This window comes from Musca autumnalis, unplaced genomic scaffold (assembly GCF_047663935.1).
Source record: "Musca autumnalis isolate F117 unplaced genomic scaffold, ASM4766393v1 scaffold_4, whole genome shotgun sequence".
Taxonomy (NCBI): Eukaryota; Metazoa; Arthropoda; class Insecta; order Diptera; family Muscidae; genus Musca; species Musca autumnalis.
In genome coordinates this window covers 146,632,615-146,644,044 of record NW_027411977.1, presented here as the reverse complement: position 1 = coordinate 146,644,044, position 11,430 = coordinate 146,632,615, and the positions used below count along the sequence as shown (strand labels likewise).

The 11,430-nt window shown below is 35.0% G+C and overlaps 1 protein-coding gene across 5 annotated transcripts in view; it reads right to left on the bottom strand.

Moving 5' to 3' along the window:
- Window positions 1-11,430, bottom strand: part of Lmpt (four and a half LIM domains protein limpet) — a 437,156-nt gene that overhangs the window by 131,496 nt on the left and 294,230 nt on the right. For all 5 annotated transcript variants that reach the window (XM_073986055.1, XM_073986054.1, XM_073986058.1 and 2 more), the window contains 3 exons: window positions 11,211-11,301; window positions 8,471-8,756; window positions 8,147-8,391 (listed from right to left, as the gene is read on the bottom strand). In XM_073986055.1, coding sequence (XP_073842156.1) covers window positions 8,147-8,391; window positions 8,471-8,756; window positions 11,211-11,301 — 622 coding nt within the window. The remainder of the gene's footprint in view (window positions 1-8,146; window positions 8,392-8,470; window positions 8,757-11,210; window positions 11,302-11,430) is intronic.

Here is an 11,430-nt window from a genome sequence, read left to right as displayed (position 1 = left end):
TCCCGATTTTCGGTATTTTGAACGTTGTGGCCTCAATATTCCACCGAAATGGCTGAAATTTGGTATTTAGACTTCGTTGAGGGTACTCAAGCTTCCCCTTTAAATTTGTCGGTATAGGTCCAGGCCTTCATATAGCCCCCATCGGGAGGTACCTGATTTTTTTGAAGGTTGTGTCTTTAATATTCCACCAAAATGGCTGAAATTTGGTATTTAGTCTTCAATGTGATATAAAACTGTTCGCCAGAAATATGTCTGTACAGGTCCACGCTTTCATATTGCCCCATTTCTGACTAAAATTCGTCGGTATAGGTCCACGTTTCGATATAGCCCCCATAGAAAGGTACTTCCCGATTTTCGTAATACTGAAAATTGTGACGTCAATATCCAACCGAAATGGCTGAAATTCGTTATTTCGTCTTCCAAGAGTTATAAAATATTCCGGAAGAGTATTATCTGTATAGGTCCACGTCTTTCTAAATCCCCATAGAAGCGTACTTCTTGATTTTCGGTATTTTTTAAGTTTTAGCCACATTCTCTTACCGAAATATAGGAAATTTTGTATTTAGTCTTCTTTGAGCCTAAAAACTTTCCGTCAGAAATTTGTCGGTATAGATCGACGTTTTGAAATAGCCCCCATAGAATGGTGCCTCACATTGTTTTACCGAAATTGCTGAAATTTAGTATTAACTCTTCTTCATACACGAAAGGAAACTAATTATTCCATTTCACTTCAATACAACTTGTGGTGGAGGGTATAACAAGTTCGGCCCGGCCGAACTTAACGCCGTTCTTACTTGCTTAATTAAAAGTTGGGATCATATTTGGGATTGTGGTGCTCAGTATGGAAATTCAGAACAGTGTAAGATGATTGAGCTTTGATATTTGCCATGACTAAAGCCCCTTCAGTAATCGTGGATCCACGTTAACGTCATTTGAGTTTATAAATTCACATATTTAATTCACGCCCACATTAAATGAAATTTCTAATAGCGGAGAGTATGAAAAGTTCGAAAATCCAAGCTTATGTGTTTAGCATTCTGATTGTTAGTGATGCTGAGTTCAAATCTATAAGATTATCACAGAACAAAGTAGTTTATAGTAATATTATTCACGTGTTGGCCTCAATGCTGAATTAAAGCCAACGAAAGCCTCTTAGAAAGATAGTGTTAAGGACATTGGTATAGGTCTTACATAGCAGTACCACACTTGAGTTCTTTTGAAGCATTAGCTAACGTTTTTCCTCTTTAATAAGCAAAACAAAGGTTAGCATGGGGCAGCTTCGCCACGATTGCGCCTTCGCCAGCGCCGATTTAATTGATGCTACATGAAGGTGGTCCAAGGGGAAGTTATGGGTTAGTCGAAGATCTACAAGTTCTCTTTGATGATCTTTACGCAGCTTCAATAAAATCGGCGCTGTCGAAAGCACAACAGTGGCGAAGCTGCCCCATGTTATTCTACACAGTTAACACTTATGTAAATGCCTTAGGAAGATTTTTCTTAATAGGGCGGAATTTACCTTGTGTGCCCTCTTTATTATCTTCATATATGTTCATATAAAAACGCCGTTGTTAAAAGAAATCATCAAAATACAGCAATAATGTACTGTCGTTACGACTTAACAACTACTTTTTTTTCGTTGTTAACTTAACAATAATATTCGGTAATTAACGACAAAATTTACCGACAAAAATCGATAAAACTGGTTACAGAATAGCACTTACCGAAAATTATCGTTAACCACCGACAGTCGTCGTTAATTCTGTCGTTAAGGAGTTACAGAATTGCACTACTGATATTTTCAAAAATAGTAGATTCTAGCAGGCTCTGGAACAGAGCAAAATATTCAAAATAGAAGGTTTAATATAGAAATTTCATAATAATTGTCCACAAACATCCTAGAAGAAGACTTCTCTCATATCAATTAGTGCACCCGGATTCATATTAACTAAATGATATGGGATGCTACTTTGGCTCAAAAATTCTTCGAAAGATATACGGGTCGACAATATGCGTTGACAGTGTATAACGACGTCACACAGTGGTTCAATATCGTCATTTCTGGTCAAAACTATGTAACTTTTGAACGGATAAAGATATTTTCATATTTTTCTTTGTTCGAAAGATAACTCAATCAGCTTTCCGATACATTAAAAAATTCGGTATAGTAGTTGGAGAGGAATTCGAGGTCAAAGTTAATATTGTTTTAAGTTTTTCTTACATTTTGCATCAAAATATGAGTGTTTTTGATTTTTTTATGTTCCCATCTATTAAAAAATGCAAAACACCAATAAATAAACCATAAAAATAAAATATTAAAAACAAAATTGTAAAATTTTTTTTTCAATTTTTTTTTCAACAAATTTAAATTTTTTTCAAAAATTACAAAATACACCTTAAGTTTTGAAAAACCTTCAGACCTTCCCTAAAAGTTCTAGTCCACTAAAAATGGAAATTCACTAAAATGTAGTACCTGTAGTGCGATTCTGTAACTCCTTAACGACAGAATTAACGACAAATGTCGGTAGTTAACGATAATTTTTGGTAGGTGGTATTCTGTAACCAATTTTAACGATTTTTGTCGGTAAATTTTGTCGTTAATTACCGAAAATTATTGTTAAGTTAACAACCAAAAAAAAGTAGTCGTAAAGTCTTAACGACAGTACATTTTTGCAATATTTTGCTGATTTCTGTTAACAACGGCGTTTTTTATGAACATATGTTAAGTTAATAAGGAAGGTACACAAGGTAAATTCAGCCTTATTGAGAAAAATCGTCATAACATGGTTCCGCTTCGCCACTGTTGTGATTTTGCCAGCGCCGATTTTATTGAAGCTGCATAAAGATCACCAAGGAGAAAGTTCTAGATCTGTTCATTCCCTTTGACGATCTTTGTGTAGCATCAATTAAATCGGCGCTGGTGAAGGCGCAACTGTGGCGAAGCTGACCCATGCTACCTTACATATGAAGGCTGCGCTTTTTTTTGTTTATTTACTAAAGTGTTTTACAATTTAGCTAATTCAAAAGAACTCAAGTGTGGTACTGCTATGTAAGACCTATGCCAATGCCCTTAACGCTATCATTCTAGGAGGCTTTCGTTGGCTTTAATGCCGTATTGAGGCCAGAATTGTACAGTATTCCTATAATCTACTTCTTTCTGTGGTAATCTTATTGATTTAAACTCAGCATCACTAACAATCAAATTGTTAAAATTGGCATATAAAATCGCATTTCCGAATTTTTCATACCCACGGCTATGATAGATTCTATTTAATGAAATAATTGAATATGTGAATATATAAACTCAAATGACGGAAACCTGTATCAACGAAAATACAACAGCCGATTTTATGATATTTATAATTGTTAAATCGCACACACACATATTTCTGCATAGAAATGCAATCCACTGTCTTGAATGACCTTGATTACATACATTTATTAAATATTTTTGCCAGTAATGCATTTAACATATAATTGTATGGAAAACATATATACTGCAGCTTCTGTTCCTTAGATTGCAGGCTCATTTTTGGTCTATAAGACAGGGCCCTGTCCACTTCAAACACATAAACTGGAGATATTCTATGGTTTGCCTTGTGGATACATTACGTGGAGACATGTTTATTAATTTTCTGGAATAAAACCACCAAAATCTATGAAATGTTTGCATTGGTCTTTTACCTCCTTGAAGTACTTACATACATATAAACTTGACTTTTAGAACTTGATGTTACCCTAGGGTTACGCATTGGTGGGACACTCGCAGTCACTTATTGTAGGCAGATTCCTTCCAAAAACAGATATTTTTCGTCCTTTACGCGTTTTATCTTCTGTAGTTACGAAAAACTATATTTTCAAATTAAAAATACATTAACAAATATTAAAATATAATATTTGACAATTTGTCTTTCTATCGATATTCGTCGGTATGTGCTAACGATTTCTACAATCGTTAACATAAAGTTACAGAATAGCACATTCGTTAACTCAACCGAATATTTTTGTTAACTATCGATGTCGGTTCGTTATTAAAAAAAGTTACAGAATCGCACTACTGAGGAAAAAAGTGTTACTTCGTGTAAGCGCTACAGTAATTTATTTAAATGCAACAATCCTACCTACCTAACAAAAAACAATGAACACAATATTTGTTATAGTTTCCGAAAAATAGACATTTCTTTCTCCGGTAATTTGCAGAAATTACGTATTTTCCAAAATTGGGAAACATTGTCGATTTTCGGAGCACACCATGCCCACACCTTCAGATATTTTTACCTAATTTTTTGGTTTCCTACGTTTCAATATTTTTTTACTATCGAATTCCATATGGACGAGAAACAAGTAAAATAAGTAAAAAAGTATCAGTCGGCTTTGCCGACAGAGATATACCCTCAGCCTATATGAATAGAAACTTTTATCTACGTACAGAATTTTGTGGCTCTTTTTGGACATTTGAACTTGCCGACAAAAATGTGGATTAGGATTAAAGTTCAAAACGTTGCGGAGGAGGTACTTGAAGGAATGGACCGAAATAGTCCGTTATGGAAGTTAATCTTATTTTGGGGGTCATATCTTTTCGATTGATATAGCGCCCACTAGTCACTTTAGTGGGTCATAGTATAACATTTGGATCAGTTAGCCAGGAAACATGGACTGGTCCACGGAAAACATAATCTCGCTGTAAACGGGACCAAAACGAACAGCAACGGTATATATTTCCCAAGGATCTTCGAACAGACCCTAAATTGCACTTAGACACAAATGTTGAATTTTTGTGTGGGAGGTACCCGAAGGAGTGTACAAATATAGTTCATATTCAAACTTGATCTATATCTGGTAGACATATTAGGATGTGTAAAGTATGAACAAAATCGGTCACTCCATTCAAGAGTTATCGTGCGCACAATTTTTTCCAACATTTTTTTAATTTTTTTTTGGGGGGGGGGGGGGGGGGGAGGTACCTGAAGGAGTGCGCCGATATAGCTTATCATCGAACTTAAATTAAGTTTGGACAAAATATTACGAAGGCCAAATTTTGGACCGAATCGGCAGATTCGTTAGAGAGTTATTGCGCTCCAACCACTACACGCGGTGTCATGAGGTTTTTCTGCACCTTTCAGGCTATTTTCTCAGGAAGTATGGATTTTCCCCTGATGAAACTTGTACCCTCGTTTGGGGGGCAGTGAATACAAGGTTCTACAGCAAACATCAAAGCGATTAGAGAGCAGATCCTGAACTGCACTTTTCCGAAATTTTGGTGGGAGGTACCCGAAAGAATGCACCGATTGAGTCCATATTGGAATCTCATCTAAGTCTGGTAGAAATTTCGCGATGTGCAAAGTATGGACCAAATCGGTTGCTCCCTTCAAGAGATATCGTGCGCACAAATTTTCCGAACATTTTCGAACTTTTGTCGGGGAGGTACCGGAAGGAGTGGACCGATATAACCCATCTTCGAACTTAAACTAAGTTTGGACAAAATATTACGAAATTCAAATTTTGGACATAATCGGTTGATCCGTTCGAGAGTTATCGTGCGCTCCAGCTAGACAGACAGACACACGGACGGACATTGCTAAATCGACTCCAAATTGTCTGAAACAGATTTCGTCCAAACATACTTGGGGTATAAAACCATTATTTCGAAGAGGCACATTTTGCCCGTATGAAAGTGTATATACCCGCGTTAGCATAAATGCTGAGGGTACACAATGTATCAGTCGGCTTTGCCGACAGAGACATATCCTCAACCTGTCTGAGTTAAAAGTTTCCTCTAGGGACAGATCGAAAAGCGGCTACACGACCAAGAACCTTTTCCCTAAAAATTATGTATTAACAGGTGTTTCTGGATTTTGTGGCCTTTTTTGTATGTTTGAACATGCCGAGAAAAATATGGACTTGAATTAAAACTCAAAAGTGCTGAGGAGGAGGTACCATTTTGGGAGTAGATCTTACTTTTGACAGTTCTCTCTTTTGCTACTTTTACTATTAAAAAAGTAAAGGAACAAAGCTATTTATGTTTGTAACAAACGTGTAGGAAATGTTCGTATATGCTATTTAAATCGGTATGCGTTCATTTGCGCTTGTTATTTTGTTGCTTCAAATGATTGAATAACAATAAAATTTTTAAGAGTGAATATAGTCTTGTTTTTTATTCCCTCAGATGTTAGGCGAACTAGGGTACATACACTTTAATACGATATTTGGGACCCGTTTAGTTCTATTCGTTCGTCTATCCGTCTGGATTGCTGATGCGAACTAAACCTATTTGTTCCACATTTTCCACACCGTAATATTTCTACCAAGTGTAGGATCGTTTTAAAATGTTTTGTACGGTGGTGTACTTTTTGTCTAGGACAAGTCAATACTTTCAAAAATAACTGATGAACATGAGAACTTACGAATTGAGTATTCGAAACTTCGAAACAAACTTACATTATGGTTCATGAAGGTCTATATCTGATAAAATCTTCTGACCCCTACTTCACAAAAGTTCACAATTTTAGCTTAAGTGCAGTTTAAGGTCCGTTTAAGGATCGTTTGGAATTTTTTTTGCGAAAGTATTTCTTGCGGTCCTGATTACAGCGTTATAATTATATTCGCGGGGAAGTCCAAGCTTTCTGACATAATGGTTCAAGAGCTCTAAAAAATCACATGTTCATCAAATATTCGAACAATAAAATATAAACTTTAGCTTAAATAAATTCATAACTTTCAATATTCTACTATCCAACAACAAAAAGTAGAGTTGTGCCAATCTAGTTTAATTGAACGATCTACGCAGTTCCAATGGCCCTCATCGTTTTTATGAAAAAAAAACTGCGTATACGTAATATCAGACGTTAGTTTGTACGAAGCTTAATCTATTGATGTGCATAATGCATACTTTTAGGCGGTTTTCAGCAAATGTGCTGTTACGAAAATCTCGAGGCTTTAGACATCTGTAATATTCCACAAAAACATATTACTGCGGCTTTCCTCTCGGTTACAGTATTTTTCAAGTATAGTTTCCGCTTTTTAAGTTGTATTTTCTGTTTTACTGTCAACAATGTTTGTTATAATTATCACACTCTTAACGATAGAGATAATGGGCAGAACTTAATGTAACAAATAAATTTAAACAACTCATGTTTGTAGTACCAAAAAATGGAACATACGGCACAGCTTTATAAAAGGCGGCAGTGATTGCAAATACAATCACCCCTAGTGTTAGTTAACTTTTTGTTTCTATTTTCTATTAAAGTAAACAATTTTACTATTGTATTCACTTCAGTATCACCGCTACTTTTGAAATAATCGTACTTACATAACTTAACGGTTGTTCTTCTTAGCTCAAGAGCATTTTCCGTGTTCGTTCATGTTCAAAAAGCATTGAATTGAAGTTTTCTTTCTTTGTTTCTTTCAAACTTGGACGGCAATTCACGACTATGCACAACAATGACACTTGGCAAAATGATGAACAAAAGTGTTTTTAAAAACGCTCATTGTCTTCACGGCTGGGACATAATAAAGGATGTCGGACAAATATTCCACCTGTACTCATTTCTCAGCGTTCAGTTCATTGTAATCAAAGTTCAATGTTAGCTAAGAAGAAAACGTTAAAGAAAATAATTGCTCATGAAAATAGCGGTGCCGATGACGAGCGCGTTACCATAAATGTTAGAAAACCACTCCTTGCAAACGATTGAGATAACAAAAAGTCGTTGCCCATTGTCCTGACGTTGCGGCACAAAGTGGGATGCGTTTCCAATGAAAACAAAACAAAACATGAAAAACTTTTAATTGATACTTTTAGAAATGAATATGTTTGTGGTTGTGTTGATGTTGTTGTTGTCGGCGTTATTACCGTGGGTGTTATGTCATGCTTTCGTTGATATCTATTATCAAATTTCATCCAATCACCACAATCGTTCGGTAAACGTCATAATTGTTTAAACCCCTCCACAAAAATTGACTTAGTAACCATTTTTAATGGTTGCTGTCTGTCTCACAATTTTCTTTTGTACATCAATAGCGTGGTTTGTGGTCATATCCGGCTTGTCAAAAGATAACCAACCATATAACGTTTGGCCAAAACCTTGAAATTTTCTTGGCCTTTCCCTTTCTTTTGCTAAGTGAAGAGTTTCAAATAAAGAAAAACACTTACCTCATCACAGCCAGCACAACGCGGTTTCAAAAGTTCCGCATAGTGACGTTCACAATAGATTTTATCGTCGTGCACGCAATATGTCAGATCGACCAGCAATTCATTGCAAGTGTTGCAGGTAAAACAACGTGGATGCCACATAACACTTTCCACAAATTTCGGTGCAGCCACCACCATATCGCCTACATTTATTTCACCTTCACAATGGGCGCAGTGTTCATCGTATGGTGCATCTTTTATATAACCTGGTGGGGGAACAAAAACAAAGGCAAGGAAAAGGAAATTAAAACTAAGTGTTTCAATGAATTGCTTAGCTCCGCTTACCTATGTCTAGTGCAATTTCATTACGTGCTGTTACAAAATCTTCATAGGATGCCTCGTGCACATCTTCCAAGTGTTTGCAGTGCTCCAGTGAAAGATCTTGCTTGGGTAATTGATATGAGATCTGCTGTTCACGATAACGCGCGCCCTCGCTACCGATTTTTGGAACTTTCTCCAATGGCAATTGTTCAAAGTAACGATTGATGCGTGACGACACACGTATGCCCTGAGGCACCCAAGTGTAGCCCAAATCACGAGGATCCACACCCGAATCGGCAGGGGATACCACCTACATTTACATATGTTAATAGAAAATAAAAGAAACAAGATTTTTATTACAATGCCAAATATATATTAAAAGTGGTTTATATTTATTATTAAATTAATTATATACTACTTATACTACTTATATATGTACTATATACCTATACTACTTATAATTATAATATAAATATAATATGTCATATTTAATGGGAAAATTTGGGATCAGAACAAAATAAAACATCGTCGATATTACTGGTGCTTTCTATAACTGTGTCATATAGTGATTTAGCATAGTTAATGTTTTCGACCGTAGGTGTACTTTGATAGTGTTGCCTTAGTTTGAAAAAAGCGTTCTACAGTACAGTGAGTTGCACATTTTGTATATATTTTTGATATATTTTTAAAATTGTCCAATAAAACTTTCCACGCTTTAATGGATGAGCCAAACAGCTCCTTGATATGAAAATCAACCCTTCGTAGAAAATTTTAAAATGTATTTGATATTCGACACCACAAACTTAGTTGAGTTCAAACATGGCTTTTGCTTCAATTTTGCTAGCTCAAAACATTGATAATCTATATTAAATCTTTCATAAGAATAACTGAATCTCATTTTACTCAAATGCTTGGTAAATTTTTTAATTAACGCGAATTTGGTCGCCAATTCATGGTAATATAGTCGTCCTTCTATGAACGGCTTGACTCAGTTGCATATTGAATGCATCACATCGATGTCGCGTGGCAACTTTTGGCCTGGGACAGGTTCGCAGTAAATATCCTTTTGCCTCAAAGTATGACGTTGCTCTCTTTGGTGGAATATGGAAATTTAGACTTCTTTGATATAATATTGATCCATATGTTTTTTTCGCTTCGTACGTCGGTGGCCACCAGGAGTTGGAGTTTCGTCGTCAGGCAGTGGGTTTACGATGTCATCGGCTCTTTCCATTAGAGTTTCGTCGGCAGGCAGTGGGTTTACGTTGTCAGCTCTTCCCATTGCACTATAGGTAATTTGGACAGGTTTTTAGGCAAAAAGTCAATTTTTGCACTTTTAACAACGCGAGTTTTCTAATTTGATTCGAAGAAAGAACATGTAAAATTTTATGGATGCGCAATTTGTTTTCAAAAATATTCAAAACTCGCGGTATAACTCGAAGTTAAAATCAAAATTTCGAAGACAAAATAAAAAATGTTAAAAAAGATTAAAAGTCAGAGCAGAATTTAAACGCAATTTGTTAGAGTTTGGTAATAATTAAATACAAAGATATGATATTCAGTGGAATGGTGGCGGTGTGTACTTTCTGTTTTAAGAAATAATTTTCTTAAAAATGTTTGTTACAGCAGAAGAAATCGTCATATAGGATACAACCTAAGAATTATTTTTTTTTACAAAATTATAGTTTTATATTATAGACTTTTACAAAATTGTCCAACTTTGTCCGTAATTCTGCTACCGGGAATATCTTCAGCAAAGGGTTCTGAATCAACTACATAATTACCAAGGTGCAATTTTTTGCGTTTTTTGAGTTATATCACTTTTTTGAAGGTGACCTCCTTGCAGAAAAATATATATTTTTTAATTTTTTTGTTTGGTGAAGGAAATATTAAAAACAGAAAATCATCCGATTTGAACTAAAAAGACATTTTCTTTAAAGAAAAATTCACCATATGTTCTAAAAATGTACAGGGGTGTTGTGGTCAACATTTTTGTTAATTATAGCCGTAATATGTTCTAACTAGGGATCATGATTGCGTGATTTATTTGGTCCTTTGAAAAATAATATTTATAAAGATCTTTTCGCGAATCAATATTTTAAACATATCAACGTTTATAAAAATCTTTTGGCGGATCAGTACTTTACTTCATTGCTACCATTTTTCTGTTGTTTTAACCGCGTTCATTGGGTTGGAACGAATAAAATAGGTAAAATGAGAATAGGGGGTAGGAAAAAGAAAAGTTTTTCGTTATATCCGGCGTTCGTTGTAGACGTGTTCGTCTGTAAAATTCTTATTAAAGCCTACTTTTAAATATCATATGTTAAAATATTTGAAACAGTGCTTAAATTCGTCACTATCGCTTGTGTTTTAAAACGGGCCTGAAAATCCTAACAAATTGTAAAAAATTCTTTTCGCGGGGTAACAATTTTTGTTTGTTATAATCGTGATCGTTTTAAGAAGTTCAATGTATGTACAAATATTAAGAAAAATTCTTTGGAAACATAAAACTTTGTTCGCTATAAACGTAGTTTCTTATAACCGATGTTCGCTATATCCGAATTTTACATTGTAATTCTTTGTTTTATCTTACTTTTACATATAAAGCAATAAAAATGTATAAAAAGCCCACATATCCACCGCTATTAATTTTTGCCTCAAAAACCGGCCAAATTACCTATAGTGCAATAATATTATTATAATAAAATAATAAAAATGTAATAATAAAATAATATAATAAAATAATAAACAAAGCGATACCACCCACCTTAAAACCCAAACGTTCATGTACCGATGTCGATTGTTGCTGATAAATGGCGTGTGCTTCGCGGGGACATTTGCAGGATTGACAGGTTTTTCTGAAAGAGAAAAAAACAAAAACAACACAAAAGTTAGCACAAAATTATCGAAGAATTTTATTTGTATCGTAATCGTAAAATGTGGGCAATATTTATTGCATGCGATACATTTCTAAACTTTAACATACA